This window comes from Excalfactoria chinensis, chromosome 2, assembly GCF_039878825.1.
Source record: "Excalfactoria chinensis isolate bCotChi1 chromosome 2, bCotChi1.hap2, whole genome shotgun sequence".
NCBI classification, from domain to species: Eukaryota; Metazoa; Chordata; class Aves; order Galliformes; family Phasianidae; genus Excalfactoria; species Excalfactoria chinensis.
Genome location: NC_092826.1, coordinates 23,278,808 through 23,300,049, shown reverse-complemented (window position 1 = coordinate 23,300,049; position 21,242 = coordinate 23,278,808). Strand labels below are relative to the sequence as shown.

Below are 21,242 nucleotides of genomic sequence, written 5' to 3'. Positions count from 1 at the left end.
ATCAACCTGCCTCTAAACTTCCATCACAAAATAAATCTGGAGGAGACAGCAGGAAGAAATGAATTTTAAAAATAATGAGAAAAAGAAGAGGAAAAATATAAAGACAGGAGAAGAAAAACCCACACAAGCAAGAGTCCCTCACTGCTGCTATTCCTCTAAGAGCGGAAACGCTCAGCTCAGTCATGGCTTAGAAGGCATAAACATCATTGAAATTCAAAGGCAGCTCTGAGAAAGAGGATGCCTCAATTGGTATGCAAGTGGTGTTTTCTCGCCCTGAATACATTATGAACTTGCAGCATGCTAATATGCCATGCTATCATAAGCACCAGATGGAACAGTAGGCAGTATATGTCCCATCAAACCTCAGGAAGATGTATTAATGTTCCTGCTCTTTTTTTCTCCCTTTCCCCACCCCCTTCCCCACTACAATCCTTCAGCTGCGTCCCCAGACTGGCACATTTCTCTGCATCAGTCACCTGCTCCTACAGCACCATTCTCCAGGGCTGCCTCATCTTCTCCAGGTGGTGCCAAGCGGCTTTTCCATCTTTTTTTACGGTGGAAGGTAAAGGCCAGGAGACCTGTCAGGCTGTGCTTACTGAAGGGGACGGAGTACGAAAGATAGCATCATGAGATAAATGATAGATGAAGAAAGACTTAGGGCGTAAGCTAGCACAATTGTTCTAAATTATGTATATAGCACAGCACATATTTCCCCATCCGTACAATTGTTGAAAGAATTGGGGGGTAGGGGTAGCAGATGAGATTTGCTGTGAAACTCAGTAGCTGAGAAAAGAAAGTGAATTAAATGTCTTTGAGCTCACTCCTTCCTCCATCACACCTGAAACCTTTATAGAGAAGTTGCACGCGGTTCAGCTGATAGTTAGGGGTAGTGGTCAGGGTTGCATTTTAAAACAGTGTGTGGAACTTGGCACACATGCAGATAGCTTCTTAATTTTTAAATTGGATTTTTTTTTTTTTTTAATTTTTTTATTTTTACCAGACACCTGACATTCTGTGGCTATTTTTATCCGGGAAATACTCGGACCTGTGTGTACGATTCTCTATTAAAGAAACAAAAAGGACAAAATGAGATCCTCAAGCCTGAGAAATGTGAGCATTCAAAGCACGCGTAAAAAGATAGCTGACAAAATGAAAATCAGCTTTTCTCATTTGAAGTTTTAACATTCAAGTGTTTTTAAACGTGTTTGTTTTTCTGAAAGAAATCACATCAGTAAACATTTTGCTAATTTCTGATATTTTAGAAACCACCTGCTGATTTACAAACAGCTCTCAGTATGCATATAAATCCATTATTTTCCTAGCAACATTACCCTTCTCGTTCTTCTCATTAGTCTAATTCTGCAAGATGCTGAGTACTCACAACTCTCACAAACTTTTCTGGAAATTAATGTTGCTTGAAAGCTCACAAGAGCCACACACCTGAGTACTTGCTACACATATAGGAGTTTTTCCAAACACTAAAGGACTGATTGACAGGCATCTCCCCTCACCCATCCATTCCTAACTAAAACAAAGCAATACAAACCTATTTCCTTTAGTAGTATTTCAAACGAAGCACTTTACAAGCAGAATTCACAAATAACACATTATTCTAATGTATATTAAGTCCAGATTAACTCTAATGCAAGGATGTTAAAGGACTAGATCAGAAATCAATCTTGTTTTTGTCAATTATTTTTTCCCTCTTCCTGCTGAAATTGGGGTGCTTGTTTTCTTTCTTAATAGATAGCTTTGAAGGGAAACTTCCTAGACTGTGATTTGCACTCTGCATATAAGTCTATTTAAGACCATTATCCTGCATTATAAAGTAATTTCTGACACCTAAACAGCACTCAATTTAATTACAACATACTGAAACAGTACAGCTGACTCCCAAAGGAACCTGTTTGGATCTGAAGATGATGATATATGCTAGCTGCTGATCATCTTTCATGATCAGACCCGCAATCAACTGTTTTAAAGAACAGTATCAGAACATCTGCATAATCATATTACTTTGTAGCAAAAAGCCTTTCAAAAGCCAGCAGTTGCACTCAGTGATGTGTGCATATCCCATCCTTGGAAGCAGACATGTTTAAAATCCAGCAGCTTACTGTAATGACCAAAGGAGACAAAAGAAGGCTTTGATTTTGTTTTAGCAAGCATCGGTTTCTGCAGCAGAATCCCCATTGGGTAATTCATCACGGCACGTCTTCAGTATCTGGCGTGGCAAGACAGCAAAAACACTTACAGCCTCCAAAAAGAAAAACACTTGTGACAAAACTATTAAGCATTCCTGGTGATTAAGTAATAGGCGTTCATTCTTTCAAGACTGCCTTGAACCAGTGCCCCAGACAGAACTGTGCAATCACGTTTGCTGCTGTCAGGATTAAATCAAGGCATCATGCTTTTCTGTATTCCTTCAAGAAAAAACAATTTATTCAGCAACACCCACAAAGCTCTTCCTGAAGGAACACACAAGTCAACTGAGGAGAGAGGATATCATTTCTCCTGTGGCTCTGAGAAGGAATGCTGGTCAATATCTGACACACAGGTACTATTTTTATCTTTAGAGCTTTTACAGGCTCTGAAGAGTGGTTCGAAGCAAAAACTTAAAGGCAGCATAAGCTAAAAAATCCTGTTTCTGTCACTCTCTGAAGATCAAGTATCACTGCTTTCCTTACTCAGAATGAAAGGAGTTGGAAATTACTGTTCAAGCAATTGACATGTCAGAGGATGAAGCCAACATGCAAGCCTAGAGCTTATGGCACAGGACATGGCCCTGTTGGCCCAGGCAGTCTGCAGAGCACAAGGAAAAACTGTGCCACTGAATATCCTTCAGACAGCAGAGGATTTGCTACACGTGCTCCAAGGACTCTGCTCTCATACCAAGCTCTCAGTGGAAGTTTCATGCTCAGATCCATCACCTGCACAGCAACCATGCTTATTAAATATAGAAAACCCAAAAACAAATTTGCTTTTTCAAGAACAGAGAATAAGAGAGATGTCAGTAAATTAGCAAAACAATAGAAATATTCTTCAGTATACTTTTAACAAATACTGGAATACTAACAGAATTTGAAGAGAAGTTTTCCATCTCCATTTCTAAGTTTAAAAAAATAATGGTCACAGTTATTAATAAGAATTGAGAAAAGTGAAAAATACACATGTAGATTTAATAAAAAAAATCCAAAGGTCTTTGCTTTTGTTCCTGAAGATGCAATGCAGTCTACTAGTGATTTTAGTGTAAAATAAGTACTGCCAAGAACTGGCATGAATGAGCTTTGGTGAAGCTACCTGTTACAGAACCCTGCAATAAGGACTTCCTACTGCACAGTGGAAGAATGAATGGAGTCAATATGTACCACCTGAATTCTACAGACCAAGTTTTATTACTGTCCTCCCTCTATCAGCAGAGAAATTAAAAACACCAAACCCAAAGCCAGGATAAACTATTGCAGAGATTGCAGAATCATTCAATGCCATCATCATCTGACCTTGCTGAGCATTCTAATTATGTCCTTTGTTTTGCAGACACAATCAAAGTTCCTTTAACAAGCATCTTTCAGCCTTCTTTACTGTACTACTAACTCTCCAAGTCCTTATCACTCAGTATTTCTCTGGGTGTACCCTCAAATCTGTCAAGTTTTGGATCCCTTGTTTATAAAAGATCTTCTTGTACATAGTTTAAGAAGTTAAAACCAGTGTACTTGTACAGTTCCAAGCAAAGAAATAGTTGGGAGAAACAGCAACACCATCCACACAAAATGACCTCTTTGAAACTTTGGTTAGTAAACTTTCTCCTAACTGGAACGCAAACAAATGCATGCAAAGTTAGCAGATATAATTATGCAATCAACAATTATGTGGTGAAATGGACTGGAAAAATAAAATTAAAACAATAAATGTTAATTTGTAATTGCTAACCACAAATAATGTGTCTGGTGCTGTGGAAGGCACAAAATCCTTTAAAGTAAGATTCCCTTAAAAATCTAAGGAATGACAGTTGGAAATCACACAAGAGGAAGTCAAAGGAGATGGCAGATGTGTGGATTATAAAACAGCTACAGGGAAAATCCAAGATGGTGTATATACGTTCACTGATATGGCTTGAAAGTGTCACCAAAAAATTTGAATGCACAGTTTAGAAGCAACTATCAAATCATTGCTTAATATTCGTATGATATAAGTCTGTGCACATTTCCTGAACTATAGCCTTGTGGCAGGAAGACTATTTGAGTCATGGGTGTTCCAGTGACTCACAGAACAACACGCTGAAGAGCCCCAAATGAAGAGAGGAGGAAGGCCCTCTATGACCCTCTAAGGAGGGTCACTAAACCTGGAGTTCAGTCCTTTAAGGAGCAGAATAAGACAGTAGAGCTTGCATCAGGAATAGAATCAAAGACAAGGAGGGACTATAATAACCTGCACATGAAGTGCAAAGGAGGGATCGGAAAAGTGGGCTACAAGCAAGTACAGAGAAGTCCCGTAAAGCATTAGAACTGAAAGGGTACAAAGTTAAATCATAGACATGCTTTGGGAATGGCTTGCAGGTGACAGGATACTGCATTAACCCCTAAAAGAGAAAATATATACCAGTAAGATGAAAAGGGCAAAAGACTTCAAAAGCTTAAACACATTCCGTCTTTTTGAATCATCATTTCAAACCTCACTGGAAAGCAGTTAAAAGTATGCAAATCCCACTTCCTAAAATCTCAATTCATTAGAGCAAAACCCCTTTTTTAATAGAGAACGATAGAGTTTTGACCCTACACCAAATCTGCATGAACTTACAGCACACTCCAAGGGTTACCAAAATACATTTTTCTTCCTTATTCCTCAGTCTTTCCTCCCAGACGTGATCAATACTGATTCCCCTCACTGTTCTCTTGCAACAGCTCTTTCAGTCTTTGTCAGCTTGGTATTGTCAATATGCAAAACTGCTGCAGAGCTCGTTACAGCCTGCTTCCATGTCCATAATGAATGAGAACCATATGAGCAACGCTCGTAATAACTGCATCCACTGCTTACGACATTTCCTTTCAAACTTCAGAAAGATTTCCTGCCACCTTTGAGTTAAGGCTTTGTATCCATTTAAAAGGAGATTAAAGTCGCAGACACTGGTTCAGAACATATATTCACATTAATACTGAAATAGATGGATAATTTAAATTAATGTGGATGTGTGGGTACCACTATTCCTCATGAAAATTTTACAAGATTGCCAGATCCCAAGAGCAAGAAAATTAAGTTATTTTTAAGAAGTAGAAATAAATACACAACTCATTACGCAACATCATGGAAAAGCTCAAGCAAAGCTGTAGCTTCATGCCATAGGAATTTGGGCAGAGATTTTTAGAAGCTGGATCAGCTCAGTGTCTCTGTGGACACTGCAGCCCTAAAACAGCTGCAAGAACATCACCGCCAGGTGCTTTGTGTCACCAGGACAGACCTGAGAGGTGACTCCCTGGGATATGCCAACAGAACTGCGCTGCTGGCCATAGACCCATCTCAGATCCCAACATTTCTACTGTCTTTTTCTATCAAGTGTCCCTGCAATTAGTGCTCACAGTGAGGCTGCTGCTCCATACAACATCACTAACTGGCAATAGAGAATAAATTGCTGGGAGATAAAAAATAGAAAATTTTTTAAAAAGAAAAAAAAACCCAGGACAGATAAATAAATCCAGCTCCACTCTGTGCAAACACAGCTCTGCAAAATACATGGGGGTAAGGAGGTGTACCCTGTTAGCCTGCATTGTGCTCAACAGCCTGGTTCCCCAGCAGTACACAAGGCAGAATTTACTCGGCAAGCTACAGACCAAGCAGTGATATAGGAATTGGCTTGATAAATAATTCACTGTTGCTGCCCAGAAGCTCAATAATGCTAAAATTTCCTCCCAAAACAGAACACAAAACCAGCACTAGCACCCTTCCCTATAGTGCAAAGGGCCAAGTACCTCAGGACGCATTTCCGAAGCAGCTGAAGGGAAATGCCTGGCAGTAGCAGAGGGTAACACACAGGCTGAAGGGGTCTCAGAAGAGCAGTAAGTCTGAGTCCCTCTGCCCAGAGGATCAGATGCCAACAGAATTTCCAACGGCTGCTGTAACGGAAATACCATCACCTCTCTGGAGAGCTTCCCTTAGTGTGCAACCATCCTCACATCCTGGTACCTGCTTTGGATTTTATCATGGCCTGTTCCTTATACCGGTTACTTCTCATCCTATCTCTGTAAACCTCTAACAGTCCGACTCCATCCATCTCTCCACCTTCCCATCAGGTAGCTCATGAGATGGACAGTAACAAATCAGTTACATTTGACCAGCAGCTGCCTCCATCTCACCAACAGGGAGATCCTGGGGGATAGGATGCCTTATTCCTGCATTTAATGAGCTTCAATGATTTGGAGATGCAGGACCCACAGCTCTATTCCCTCCTCTCAAAAGATGTCCATATCCTCATCTTCAGCAGTATGGCAAGTAGAACTGGTTTAAGAGATGGAAAAGATGATTTCTGATTTAGTTCAGCTGCCTTTTGACTGGAAGCCTCACTCTAAAAGCAAAAGCCATAAATTCAAATCTTCCTTCTGCTCACTCAAGTTTAGTTCTACGTTGTGCTCCTTTGGCAGGAGAACGCTACCAGTCAGGAGCAGGTTCTCTGGGATGGGAATAATCTCTGTCTAGTCCCACACATCACAGAATGCAACACAGCGCAGACAGCTGAGCTTATGGAGAGCTGAGCCAGTGAACACAGCATGGCACAGCACTGCAAGGGCTCCACCAGCCTCGCAGATTAACTATGTATAAATGTAGTAATATAGCACTATGCTGAATGGGATTGTCCTCACCAAGAGGCCCAACATGGCTAGCCTGTGTCTGTGTACAAGAGAAGATCCAAGTGCTGCTAGGCCCATGGATTTCCCAATTCAGTCTCTACTTGCCCCAGCATCACTCACCCTGTGCTTCATCTGACCCACACCCATTTCTGGGAACAGAAAATAAGCCTGCACTTGTGTAGCGACCAGTGTTTCTAAATAGGCATTGGACATTCTCCCAGATTACCTACCAGATCCAACTGTTCAAACAACCCAGATATAGAAATGCTTCTATTCTAGCAAGACACAGGCGTGAACTCAGCACTGCTTAACCCTACAGCATGGAGACAAATCTTAGCAGGCACAGATGCAGATATCTGTGCTTGGAAAGCTTCAGAGCTGCAACTGCTATGCAGCTGGGATTAGGAGAGAGCTGAGTAGTCCAAAGGCATGCAACTCTGCATTTGCAGCTTTGCATTTTGAAGTTAGCTACTGTCTCAAGTGTCGAAGTCCTCTTTTGCACTTAGCCTTAGTCTGATCTGGTAGTAAAAGACCAGGTTGATTTTGTGTGTATAGTTTGACAACAAAAGGATGCAGCAAACCAACCAGAGAACTGGTACAGGCATATGTAATGCTCTCGCAGATGACCACATATCACGTCCCCTTGTAGTCTTACGTGAATCAGCTGCTTCATTTCTTTCAAATGTGCACTGGTATTCAAGTCTTTTATCAATTAATTAAAAAAAAAAAATTTACACAGATTACATTGATTAGCAAGCAATGATGACTATGCCTTAATAGGCATTTATGTACTACCATGTAGTCTGAAGTCCTCAAACCAAGATGTGCTTGTCGCTATAAGCTGTGCACGGACCAAGGAAAGACCAGCTAAGTGAGGGTCTCAGATTAGAATCACTAAATCTTCATGGAAAAAAAGACCATTTGGGACGCTGCTTAAAAAAATGTATCTATTACTGCTCTTTCAGCAGCATGATCTGCATCCCACAATGCATGCATTACTTTCCACACATATGCAGCAAGATATGGTTCATAGCCCCTTGGGTTGAAATAAGTGCAATAGTGCCATGCAGACTTTGGAATTTATTGCTACCAGAAAGAATAAAGAAACTTTAAAACTTTGAAAAGCAGTCATTATAATGTTGTGTCCTGAAACCTATACTGCATATCTGAGGAACCCCATGACCCACAGTCCTCCAAAGGAAGGAGCTTTTTGCTGCTATCGGAATCCTAAGATAAAGACATTATGTAGGATGATTGGAATAATGATGCAAGGTTAACACTCAGACTTAAGTATTTCCAGACACATTTTCCCTGTTTGGCAGGAAACTTGTTTTATAAGACACAGAATTGTCCTAATATAACAGCATAGCAACTGCAACTTAAAACTGAACAAGTCAGTTAATAGACTGTTAGGAGACTTTTGCTGCAGAACAGCATTTAGAAGCATGTATTTAAAAAACAGGTGGATAATCCAAATGTTCAGTTACTAGGACACTCGCAGTTATGTCCATGGCAATTTTGTTTCTGTTCTTTAAACAAATCATCACTTGCAAGCACTAATGTTAAAACCAGAAAGCCAGTCTAGTACACAGTGGCTATAAATGCCAAATCAATTTTCAGCAGATAATAAAGTTCATGTTTTACAATCAGCAATGCACTGTTTTACTACCCAAAATGTAAGCTAATAATATATAGCTCTGCTAAATGGAAAATGCAGATATGCTGTTAAGAAACAGGCTGGCTGTGAGATGATGGATCATTTCTGCTGGGACCTTCTTAAAGCTATGTGCAAATGTTTTGAAAATATCACATGATGTGGCCATGTGTTAAAAATTACAGCCAGTTAAGTTCTCTGCTAAGAAAAATATGTGGGCAATTTATGAAATGCACTCCAGGATGGAGATATCTTAAGTAAAACCAGATTTTGAAAACAAACCCTCTTTTTTTTTCTTTTTTTTTCCTTTTTTTTTTTTTTTTGAAACACGAACTTAAAAAAAAAAAAAAAGAACAAAAAAAAAAAGTAGCAGCCACATCTGGAGAGCAGAAGTAAAGAAAGGGTGGTCTGACCTAATACCAGGCCATCTTCTGAAAGAACAGTATTATTTCTGGGCTACAATGACTGTGATCACTGATTGTCCTTTTAAGGAAACCATGCTGAACACTGCCATGGGCAATAATAAAGCATTTTGTAGGCCAACATCTGTTCTTTGAAAGTCCTATAAAATGACTGATAGATTTGTAATGTTTCATAAATAAAGTCTGGAATAAACAGTGATATAGATATATATACATATATATACACGTAGAAAAGAAAACACAGTAATCAAATGAACCAGTATACAGGATTAGATATGAACACCGTTTCTCCAACATCAATTATTTAGAGATAAGCAGTTCCTCGAGCCCTGAACACAAGGACAGCATGGTTAACTCGGTTACCGGAGCTTCCCGTTAACAGGATTACCTTCCGATGGACTTTTCTCTGAGTCACAGCAATGCCTTAGCAGAGATCTCCATGGCTTTTACAGTGTTTCATTAGCAAGCCTTTCTGCCCTGGCTTTTGGTAGTGGGTTAGTAGGAAGGTGAGTGGCCAGCCACCGTAACAGCGGTAAGAAGGGTTGGCCTTTGAAGAGCAAATGTATTCCGTGTGAAAGTGTTATCGCTACACATAAACCAGAGCCCCCTTTTATTACTTCCTGTTCTTTCTCCAAAATAAGGAGGACTTTGGATGTCAGAACTACTGTGAAGGGATGCTTCTGAACTCAAGACTTCACACACACACACAAAAGGCTCTGACATAATATCAGATTACATAAAAATACACATCCTTTTAATCTTCTGTACATAATGTGCTTACTTTTAAAATACAAAATCTGCCCCAGATGGCTAATAATGCCCATTTGAAAAAACCCAACGCCACAATATTAAAGGGCTAAAATATGCTGTGAACAGATTGAGAGGCAGTTCATCCTAGAGGAGAGTAAAAAAGTGCAGATGGGTGTCAAAAATAGCCAAGTGTCAGATCTGTTCAAGTATCTCCATTCTGGCACATGCTCCCAGTCACAGCTGTTAGTGTATTCTCTGTATCCAAGTGCAAGGTTTTCTAACACTCGGAGCTGACATTAAAACACACTTCTTGCTTGCTATTGCTCTGAGGGAATGCTGGAAATTAAACGTCTATTCAGTGGTAAAGCTTCACAAGCATCGATAAGGGCACACATACTCGAGCGCAGCGCATGCCATTTTGATTAAAGATACATGAAATTTTAACCAGCAGGTAGATTAAGTAATTTGAATGCCAAAGGCTTAATAGGTTTCTCAAAAACCTCTGCTCTTGGAGTTCCAATACTGTCTGCTAATACCCCAGATGATAGACATGAGGATCAAAACTGTTGGGCTGGTGTCAGTTCAGTACAATTAAATATCTTAATAAAGCACAGATTTAGAAAGCCGCACAAGAAGAACAGTCTCATACAAACACAAGGAAAATGTCAGTGAAGCCACATTAGGCAGAATGCAGTTTTCCAAATTAATGAATTACCGTGATATTTCTAATGAAGACTGCATTCCAAGGAACATAATGCATGCAAATCAAATTTTAGGTTTAAAGGGTTAAATTGACCTTTCGTAGTCCTCAGTTGTTATCTATGCAAATTAATTTGCCCATATTTCAACCATATAAATCCTCTTAGCCCTGTGCTTTGAGCAAACTCTGCCCACTTCCTCGTTACAACCAGGAGATCAGCAAACATACCAGCAGTGGGGTACGACCATGTAGAAAAATCCTAAAAGGAAAACATTCCTCCAACAACTGGCAATACCTACATGCAACTGCGGTTGCAGCAAACTGGCAGATACTGTTTCAAAACACCATCTGCGAGGTGCACAGACTCCCTGTGATCAAGCATAGCCTCTTCTGCCTGTCCTACCCAAATAATCCACACGAACCAGCCAGCTGTAGGCTCGGCGCTGTCTTTTTTTATCGAGACACAGGCTGTTGTAATCAGGCACATGTCTCTGCCCAGTCCTTACCCGAAAGGAATAAACAAACAGCACACACCAGATTCAACCCCTCTACTGCGGTCGATCCTTGAGCAAACCCCTCAGATAAATCACCCCACAGAGAAGCGATGTCTAATTGATAAGTGCTACTGCTGATGAAAACAAGTGATTCTAAGATCCAAGGATAATATTTTCCTGAGGAAACCAATCTATTAAAATTTCCAGCACGGCAGCAATTTCTCTCATTCAGCAGATTTTTTCATTGTTTTATTTTGCATTAACATATTTCTGCAATCTGCCCGGTGACAGTTAAGCGCCACGATTTAGGACAATGCCACAAGAATTCGGTTTATAAATCTCTCTCACTCCTCCGACACAAACAGCTTTTCAAGGAGATCACTTCAGCTGCAACTGACCTCCCCCGATACCACATCCCCAGACCCGAGGTGCAGCTGACAGTCCCTAAGGACAACACGAAGCTGCCTTTCTCCCTGCTAGAATGACCCCCCATGCAGGGACCCACACCCCCGGACACGGCCACTTTCTGCTATCTCCATCCCTTTGCGCCGAACCACCCAGTCCTGCTGCAAGTAGCATCTTGGGCAGTTTCCTCGCTCGCATTCCCCTCCCCCAAACACACACACACAACAGAATTAGCATCCCCCAAGCACTCCGTCCCTGTATCAGCTTGCAAATCATCATCTATATTAAAAAAAAAAAAAAAAAACAACTATCAAAAAACAATTAGCGTTTCCTCATTTACAAGCAAAAGAGCTACGATAATTTTAACTCACCAGGCATCCTCGGATAAAATATACCACCCTGTAAATGGCTCTCTCCTCAAAGCAGGCTTATTTCGGGCTCAGTGCCTCCTGTTCTGGAATGAGAGGGGAGACGCGAGCGGGGCCATCGGAGCTGGCTGTGGCAGCGTCGCTGGAGGCAGGATGCTGGGCGCGTGCGTTTGCCAGGCAAAGACAGATGGAGAGCTGACACTCTGGATTGCACTTGGAGCAGAAATGTGAATGATGACAGGAGCACATGTGGCCTTGAACCCAGCCCTGTCTCTTCAGGCAGAACAATGACAGGGATGTGTGTGCAAATTATCACAACCCTGGCTCCCCTCAGCTGACTCCTTTTACTCTACCTTTCACACCAAGTTCCAGATGACCGAAGAATAGAAAGTAAAATGTGGAGTGATAAGCTCAACACTGAATTATTCATTTTTCTTTAAAAGTTAACCCCTTCTCTTGCTGAAAGCAATTAGAGGAAAGCATCGTTTCCGATCGGCTCTCCTCCAAAAGTGGAAACAAATTCATTCTTTATTTTAACAGCCATCATTTTGAACTCTGTAGGACTACGTTTGTTTATTTAGCTGGAAACACAAAACGTGCTCTGTGACAGAGAAGAGGGTCCCCCCTCCTTCCTCTCCCTTCCCCACACTTTGTTCGTTATTATGCTGTTTTACTATGGTGAACAGAGTATCAAAATCACTCCCTTTCTCAGATGCTCAGTAGTATGTGTAAAATAGAACACACTTAGAAAGCAGACCACTTTTATTTTACTATAGTGCTTTTAACCCCCTGGGATTCCTGCATTGATATGTTCCAAACATTCACAGCTTACTCTCCTCTACCTTGCGTGGTGATCCATGGGGGATGAAAACAAAATCTTCCCTATAAAGCTTTTTCAAAAGCTAAACAATCATGTCCTCCCAGTTTCTGATTTTGCACACCCCTCCAATGTTTATCCTTCACATGAAAAACGTATGCCTGGCTAGGTTCAATGCACTCTTCCCTATTAAGCTTTAATGGACACCATGATACATAAAACTACAAGTCTTTGTTATAGTGCTTTATCTAAAGCTGGCTATTTTCCTCTCAGCAGTCCCTCTTTAGTCCTTTGTAAAACATCCTTGCCTCTTAGAAGAAGCACACGCCTGGCTCGCATGCCTTCTGTAGCACGTATAGCCTTGCACAGAATTCCAGGCACGAGGAAAAATATCTTCTTTTTCCAGCTCCCCTTCAATTCACTGCTTGCAAAACCTCCTGTTTTAGTAATGAGCATTTCTCCAGCAATTAGCACACACGTTCTGGTTCGACTCTGCCTTTCAGTACACAATCAAACCCATATAGGAAACCAGCAGCTCTCAGGCAGATCTTCAGAAGCTGCCTTCTTGTCAGCATAAGACTCATCCTTTTGTACTTATTTATGTATCTCTTGATTTTGTGTTATGCCACCTTCTGCCTGTAGTGCAGAGAACAGCCCTGCTTTCAGGCCTTCCTTTTCCTTCCGCTAGCTGCCACAGAGCTGATAAAGATCTACTTAGGAAAGAACACACATGCAAAATTAAGTGAAAAATAACAACCCCTCCAACATCCGGCCTGGACTCATGAATATTTCTGACTTAAAACAAATGAGTCACTTCATTTGCCAGCGTTTCCACAATAATTTTTTCAGGGTATCCAAGTGCCACTATTTAGCTTCGCTTAAACAAGGGGCTCCAAGCACAGCACTAGTGAATTCGGGGGGATGGGAGAAGCAAACATCAGCTTCTTTCACCCCAGCAAATATTCCACAGCCAACGAGGTACTGCATCTCTACTTGAGGGAGGCCATTCCTTCAAGCTTAACAGATATATCCCCTGTAAGTGAAGTTCTGTGTGATGGATTTTTGCACCCGAGTGCAAAAGAACCATCCCAACATGGAAACGTTTCCACAACAAAATGCACTCACAGGGGAGGGCAGGGAAAGAATAACACCAAAGTCCGTTCCACCACCAAGGCTTTGAAAGAATTTAGCATTCTTTTTGTTTTATTATTCACCACACTCTTTAAAACCAGGCAGTTAGTATTGTATTCACCGAGCTGTTTTTCTTTTTATAATGCTGTACTCTACATGAAAGGAAAAACATTTTCACAGTTGGAAATACAATCTTTCATCAACGTAGATGCAGCCCGAATCAACTTCAGAGCAGAAAGTAACGTGTCAAAGGTATGACGCATTTTAATAAAACCGAACGATATTCACTCTTAAAAGTAGATCTTAATATCAGTACATTGTAAATCCACAGACTGCAGCTCGCAAAATTGAACTTCCATATGCTGTGTGATTATGCATCTTTTCTGTGTGTAAAAAGCCTTTTTAAGCTGTTATCTGACTACAGTAATTGCCATTTAAATTGATCCATGTCAACAAAACCTGGATCCCTGGAGATTCTCACCTAGAAGTCTGCTCATGGAAGGGCTCACAGAATGCCTGTGCATCTGAGACTACTTCAGCATTTTCTCAAGCAGCCAGCTGCATGAATAGTTTTTCCCTCTCATTATTTAATACACCGAGGCAGGCTGCAACCCATTTGGCAGCCCTCCCTGAATAAATATCTGTGGATATTTATTCTCTCTCCCCACCCCGTTTATAGCAGTCATTTGAAGACTGCTCTTAACAGTCTTTGTGCCGGTCCTGAAATTTTAGCAGGCCAAGTGAGGCTGGACGGTCCATTCTGTAAAACAGTTTTATTCTCTGCATCTCCCAACTGAGGAAAGGAAATGCAATGGTTTAAACAAATGCACGGTTCTGGTTTAAACAAATGCACGGTTCTGCATTATCGCAAGAGTCGGTGTTATAAGTGACACCAAAATGAAAGGAATACAAAGAGAAATTAAAATCCAGAAGCCAACCTTCAGGCAGGGCAGCACCTTCAGTCCTTCCTGGGTGGCTCCTTAAGGAATCATTCAAAAGACTACAAAGTAATTTTAATTAATCCTTGACAACTTTTAATTTTGGAAATGAGTAAAAGTGAGCAGCGCAGCCTCCATACTTATATATTTGTCCCCCACCAAATTTGATATGAAGTTGCTATTGCACTGCTTTGATGGAGAAGAAAAATTCCAAATGACCACCATCTGAAAGCATAGAAACTGCTTTCAGATTAAACCTAGCTTAATAAGAGGGACTTGAAGTCCACTGAAACGCATCTGTAGTTAATGAAAGCTCTCTATTAACAGTGAAGGAAGAATTTAACTCAAAGATTTTCTGTAGGACTTCTCAACTTCCCGCTCGACTTAGAGCAGACTGTTGTGATACATTGTGACTTCACACAGTGGGTATTAAGTGAGTTAATTCAAAGGAGCTGAAACCTCATTGATCCTAATTGAAAGCAATACACCCAACCAAATAGTTTTCTACCCCATCTGCTCTGGCCTGCCACCAGCTATTCAATACAAGAGAATTAATAGTTTCAGATATTCTAACCGACCCAATAAAAGCACTCATTTAAGCAGGACTGCATTAACAAAGTGAAAAACCAAGGGCAAAATGGGTTCAAATGGAGCATTTTACTCCTAGTTGGCTTTAACAAAGCTGAATAATGCTTATTCTGACTTTTTATGTGCAAGACTTGATAAACTGAATGAGAAGGCACTCAATGATCAGTCAACGAGCATTGATGAATGGTCATTAGGACCCCCCCAGCCCGAGGAGAGGCCATCCCACAAAGTGGCACACCAGCTTGAAAGGGCGGACTCACTAATGTCCAGATTTCCCCGCTTGCTTGCTCCACTCTCACTTTCAGACCACTGGCCACCAAATGAGGCTGACATATTGGAAAATAATCTTTTATGGGCGAGTGGTAAATAAAAATGGAGGCATTAGCTGGGCTTTCAAATTCAAATCCACTAGTTTTGTCGGCCCCCAAACGTTTTGATTTTCCACCCAGCTGGAAGCTATTAGTGTTTTCTTAAGGCATCCCACTGACAGGGCAAACCCAAGTAATGTGCGAGCTGTAGAGCTGATTGTGGAGACAGGACAACTACTTCTAGATGCTTTCTTAACTTTCTTCAGTTGACCGTCAAACCAAACTACAGCAAAGGCAACACCTCCGGGAGATGCTCATTGATTTCTGGCTGCCAGTGATTTCCTATTGCCTGATGCAACAACAGCCTACTCATGATGTGCCACAGTACCTTCCATACGACTTTTTTCCATGACAGTGCAACTACCCTCCCATTTCTACTGTGCCATCACAAAAGATCTCGAGGTATTAATAATAGCCACATCTTCATAAACTTCTATTTCTTCACTAGGAAATAGAATTAAAATATTCCAGTGAGATATGCGCTTATCTACAACAGCAGCTCTTAATACATGCAACACAAAACATGTGCCAAACAAGAGTAAACATTTCCCTAAGCATTTCCTTATTGGCAAGGCTTTCTGGACTTGGAAAAAGAAAATACAAATGGGACATTTAAAACATACATAACTCTGTGAAACACAGACTGAGATTACCTATACAAATACCTAATATCTTAAAGCTACACTTATCAAGTTGGGAAGTAAATATTCTTGCTTGTCTAATAAAAATTCTTCATCATGTTACACCTAGTGCTAACTAAAGGAATACTGGAATAAATTGGAGATGAGAAAACAGTCTTCTCTTTTTTCTCTTAAGGAAAATTAAAGTCACATTGTTTCAATAGTAAAATAAAAAACTAGTCCTCTAAAAAGGATTTCAAATTATCTGTTGAGAAAAAAGCAACCAACCTTGGTAGTAGGACAGGCATGGCAATCTAGACTGCCCATTGTCCTTTGGTCAGAAAAGGAACCAAAAAAATCATTCTTGTTGAAAGCTGTCAGAAATCTGAGTGGCATTTCAGGTGTATTTCAAGTTTAAAACAATAAAAATGACATATAAAGATCCATGGGAGGAGAAGAATAGGTCAACTGAAAATTAATTGCTTAAGAATAGGAGGGCCAACACAGGCTTTAGTCCTTCAGAGAACATGCTGTTGTACTCTACGTGCACACTTCATACACATGGGTATGGTCACATGTACACACCTGCTGTGGTGCCCATTTCCTTTGCTCCATCTGACCTAAATCAAGTTTTCCCTTACATCTTTATTAAATAAAGTATTTGCTACAATGGAGGCAAAGTAAATTAGAATTGACTGTTAATTTTATTCATATTCAAAGAAAATTACCACATCATCTAAGGATTAACATCACCAAGGCACTATGGAAAATTTTATACTGATTTGCTATCATTTCTGAAAGGACACAATGGAATACTGAAGATGCCATTTCACTGACAGAAGAAGAAACACGGCTGGTGTGCCCCAGAGATGCCTGAACAATGATACCTGGTCCTGTTCAAATAGGGACATATTTTAAGATCCCCTACCCCCACACACACACCCAAAAAAAAAGGGGGAGGAGCTCAAGCTATCAGTTGCCTTTTGACTTGAAGCTCAGAGTGTTTGCTCGTTCAACACGGGTAGGGAAACTCCTCCTGCTGTAGTATATTAACCCTAGTTTTGACCTCTAATCAATGTCATTTCAATGCATGGGATTTTCATAATAAAGATAACGTGAGAGCATATTTCTGTGAACGAGGATCAACCACTTGCCATAAATTTGAGCCTTGCATTTTTCTTCGTAACGCGTCAATATTTGTGACACTAACTAAACATATTTTATTCATTTGACAAGGACTGTTACATTATATTGAAAACTTTTGTTTCAATGTCACCACCTCCCCGTTTTGACTGATGGCGAGTGAGTTTTGTTAAAACGCAAGGGGTGATAGCGTATGCTCCAGTGAACTTTCCCTCCTCTCAGCACCAGAGACAAAAACCTGCAGCTCGGCTCTGTGCTGGCAGCCATCTGGACAGCTTTCTCTCAATGCCTGCCCCACACCACACTGCAGGCAAAATTTCAGGGCTCTCGAGCTCTGTGGAGCTATTCATGACATACCAATTTCACATTTTCTGCTTGTAAGCTTGCAACAATAAATGCTAATGAGGACTATGAATGACATTTTTAAAGACAATAAAAAGGTCTCCAAATCCCTTGCATATGGAGACACTATTTTCTAAACTTCACCTTCTGTTAGGGAACCATTACACTCTAAAGGAAAAAAATAACCTAAGGAGAACAATGCGATGATCAAAGCATAATCGAGTCCTTAAGAATTCCAAAGAAAACAATGTTTGCAAAGCTAGGTTAATGACAGACAGACCTTATGCTGATGCACAGTGCTAACATTTGAATGCAGAACTCCTTCTCAGTAGCGCTGCCCTTCTTACCAGGGCGCTCAAGAATTCCTGGCTGTGGGGTGGGTTTGGAGGCAACATGGCAGATCCTCACTTCTCCTGATGACACATAACCTCACAAGTCTTGCTTTGGGACCTTTTATTTACAAAGCCCTAGTCCAAAAGTAAACAGTCCTCATTAATTGCTTGGAAACTCTATGTTCTCATGGAGATTACTGTACTGACCGAGCGTGGCCAAGAGAAGTTCCTAGTTTTAATGTTTGCTTTCCCAAATCTGTCTTTTGCAGTGCTATTGCTACTCTGAATTAAAAGGCTGTCTTTACTCTGGGTCGTATGTTTTGTATTTAATTAAAGACAGTTTCCCTTATCAGCAAAGATTAAAAACACTTTCAAGAAAATCCACCAGGTGGAGCAAATACACAGCGATACACAACGTTTATTTATGCTCCTACTGCCATTTTCAACAGGGAAAATGTTTTATATGGAAATATTCCTACCTCTTGACCTCCCTTCTTCGCCCTTCTGTCAAGTATTGATCAATTTGTACTTATTTACTCCATTTATAATCGTACAAAAGCTTTGTTCAAAGGAGCCCTGATAGGAATCTACTGTTGTTGAGCACTTGAGCACTTTCAATATAGATTTGCAAACCACAATAGTCATTGAAAAGAGTCAAAGAAGTGAAATTAGAGAATAGCATTCTTCAATAAAATATTATTTAAAAAAAAAAAGTGAAATTAGAAAATACTATGCTGAATGATACTTTGCTGAATAATACATGTGTATATACATTATATATGTGTACGTACTCAACAGTAAACGGATAATGAGCTTATAAAAAAAGGCTGATAAGCATTCAGAAGATAGAGCTCATTCTTATATCAGACAACAAAACCTTACACTAGCCTCCAGTACAGCGGGCTGGAAACCAGGCCACTGTACGCACTCATGTAAACAGCAGCACCAGTAGCATCATAGCAGTTGCACTGCACGGTATGTTGCTGTTTATTGTTAATACCTTTATTTTTGTATTAAACCAGTCAACCTCTGAGTAAATTCAAAAGTGCAATGAATGGGGGTTGTAAATAAATATTCAAGCGTATCCGTAACAGCTAAACATTACTTCTCCATTTAAGCTATTTTCCAGAGCCAGGTGAGAAAGCCACTTCCTCATCAAATATTTTAAGTTTCCCTGATGAAGGAGAAGATCTAATGGAATAAAGGCAGGGGGGCACCTTTTTACGTGAAGAAAATTAAGTCTTAACAGAAAAGCGGCTATGGATGAGTCTTCTCACAGTTATAATAGGACAACCCACTGGCAGAGCCTGTAATTGCTAAAATGGCAAAGCAATATCACCAAGTGAACTGCTCTAATGCAGTTCAGTGTCTAGAAACACAGCATAATCAGTACACAGTCCTTCAGCCCTTGATGATGGAAAAGGATTATTGTTTGAGTGACAAAGGCAAGGTATTGATTTCCATAAATTTCCTCCGCCTTTCCATTGTTTCCTTAGTTACACCTTTTCTAGCATTTTTTTTCTCACTTGCCAGTTCAGAGTTCCTCTCCTCTCTCTGCCATCAGTACGACCCCTCTGTCCTCGATCCTGGGCCCATCTCCTGACCCTTCTACATCCCAGTCAGTTTCCACTACCAAAACCGATCCCAAATGGATTCACCAAATGTTGTGCAATCTGAGGAGAAAGTCCCCAGATGCAAAAGAGGCTGACAGAAGATCTGTGCTTTTAGTTAGCCCCAGATGAATCCAATCACAGCTAAGGACAGTTAACATTCAAAATCTTTGTTTCTTAAGGAACAGGGAGGGATCTGTACAAACACAAGCTTTTACATAGTTTTATTTTATCTGTGTTGTACTCCACATGGTGCTTAGCTGTAACAGTTCAGAAGAGAAGCAGGAGAGGAACATAGAGGTGATTATGAAGTGGAATTTCATACCAAGAGCAAATTATAGCACTTCACACTAGGAGAACATCAGCAAAGAGGAGTAGTAAGAGCCTGGACACAACGCAAGGTGACAGTTTTAATGTAGCTTGGGACTGTTATCTGCGAGAATTTTCCTTAAGCAAAACTGTCACAGCAGCGGCTTGCAGATACAGCCAAGCTAGACTTTTTTTCCCTCTAGTTTCAAAAGGAATAATGATTGAAAACCATTATCTCCTCCAAGGGATTTTTGATGTCGCAACCATAACTATGCACTACCCTTTTCTGACATTTCCAGAGGGGAGCTGGATACCCAGTTGGTGGGAGGAAGGACAGTGTGGCTGCTGTTGTCACCACCCATGGGTGGGGAGTTTGCTTTTCCTATGCTGCAGGCTGAGATTGGCAATGGCTGGCTAGGTCACGGCCAGTTCATTGGATTAAGAACTCTAGAAAAACGTAAACGTGTGTCATACAACAGAAGGAGGGACACACATGTTCATACTGACACATTATTTCCTGCATATATACAAACCCTGTGGAAACATGGCCCTGGCCATAAACCACCATTTTTTCATCCTATAGATTCAAGCAATATTTGTTTATGCTATAGCTTCTCTACAGTATGGAAGGATAAAGGGATTTAAAACTGTGTGTTTTAAGTAATTTGCTTTTACTTAAAGGCCAGACCAGGTACACCAGAATAGCACAGGAGTTCCTACTGAAAAAGGGGGGCTTGATTCTAAAAGGTGGAGTATTGTGTACATATTTAAGAATTTATTAGATCATGATTATCGATCTGGCACACTGTAACAGCTCTTTTGTTGTAGCATCCCCTGCAAATCCTTCTTAGATGGAGGATTAGGAGCACAATAGATCATAATGACTCTTTTGGTCCCATTATGCTGTGTGTACTCACAGCTGCAGATGCCGGTGGAAGGGCACATTCTCCTAATGAGGAATCCCCTATAAACCCTTTCCTGGTAATGGCCGTTAATGTTTCTGCGCAGGAAGAGTATGCCTTTAAATCTTTATTACAAAATCCTAATGAAATACTAGCAGGGAAAATGTAAGTTACTGCTCGAGCAATTTTGATCACACCTACAAAGTAACCAAAGCCATTAGCACATGAAAACGTCCTGCACAACTACAGGAATAACTCTACAGATTGGACTGAAAGCCTTTGGTGTAAAAGAAAAGGAAACCATAGTTAACTTTTAGCTCTCTGCTCTCCACTCCTATAACCACAAATACAGTTTTGGACCAGCTTTTGCCCACAACAATAAAACGTGACAGTTACATGCTGCACTGATTTCTGCTGCAAAGCCAGATAAACATGTTCCCTTCCTCTGCTACTTACACCTTGTGACTGTCAACACAATTATTTACAGTACTGTGCTATAAGCAAGACAATTAA

The 21,242-nt window shown here is 40.6% G+C and overlaps 1 protein-coding gene across 3 annotated transcripts in view; it reads right to left on the bottom strand.

Moving 5' to 3' along the window:
• Positions 1-21,242, bottom strand: part of RUNX1T1 (RUNX1 partner transcriptional co-repressor 1) — a 108,172-nt gene that overhangs the window by 62,848 nt on the left and 24,082 nt on the right. Inside the window, exon 1 of one of the 3 annotated variants that reach the window (XM_072327721.1) lies at positions 11,633-12,010. The exons of the other annotated variants lie outside the window; for them this stretch is intronic. Within the exon in view, the coding sequence (XP_072183822.1) occupies positions 11,633-11,639 (7 nt within the window). The 5' untranslated portion in view covers positions 11,640-12,010. Of the gene's footprint in view, positions 1-11,632; positions 12,011-21,242 lie in introns of those variants that run through there. 3 annotated transcript variants of the gene reach the window in all.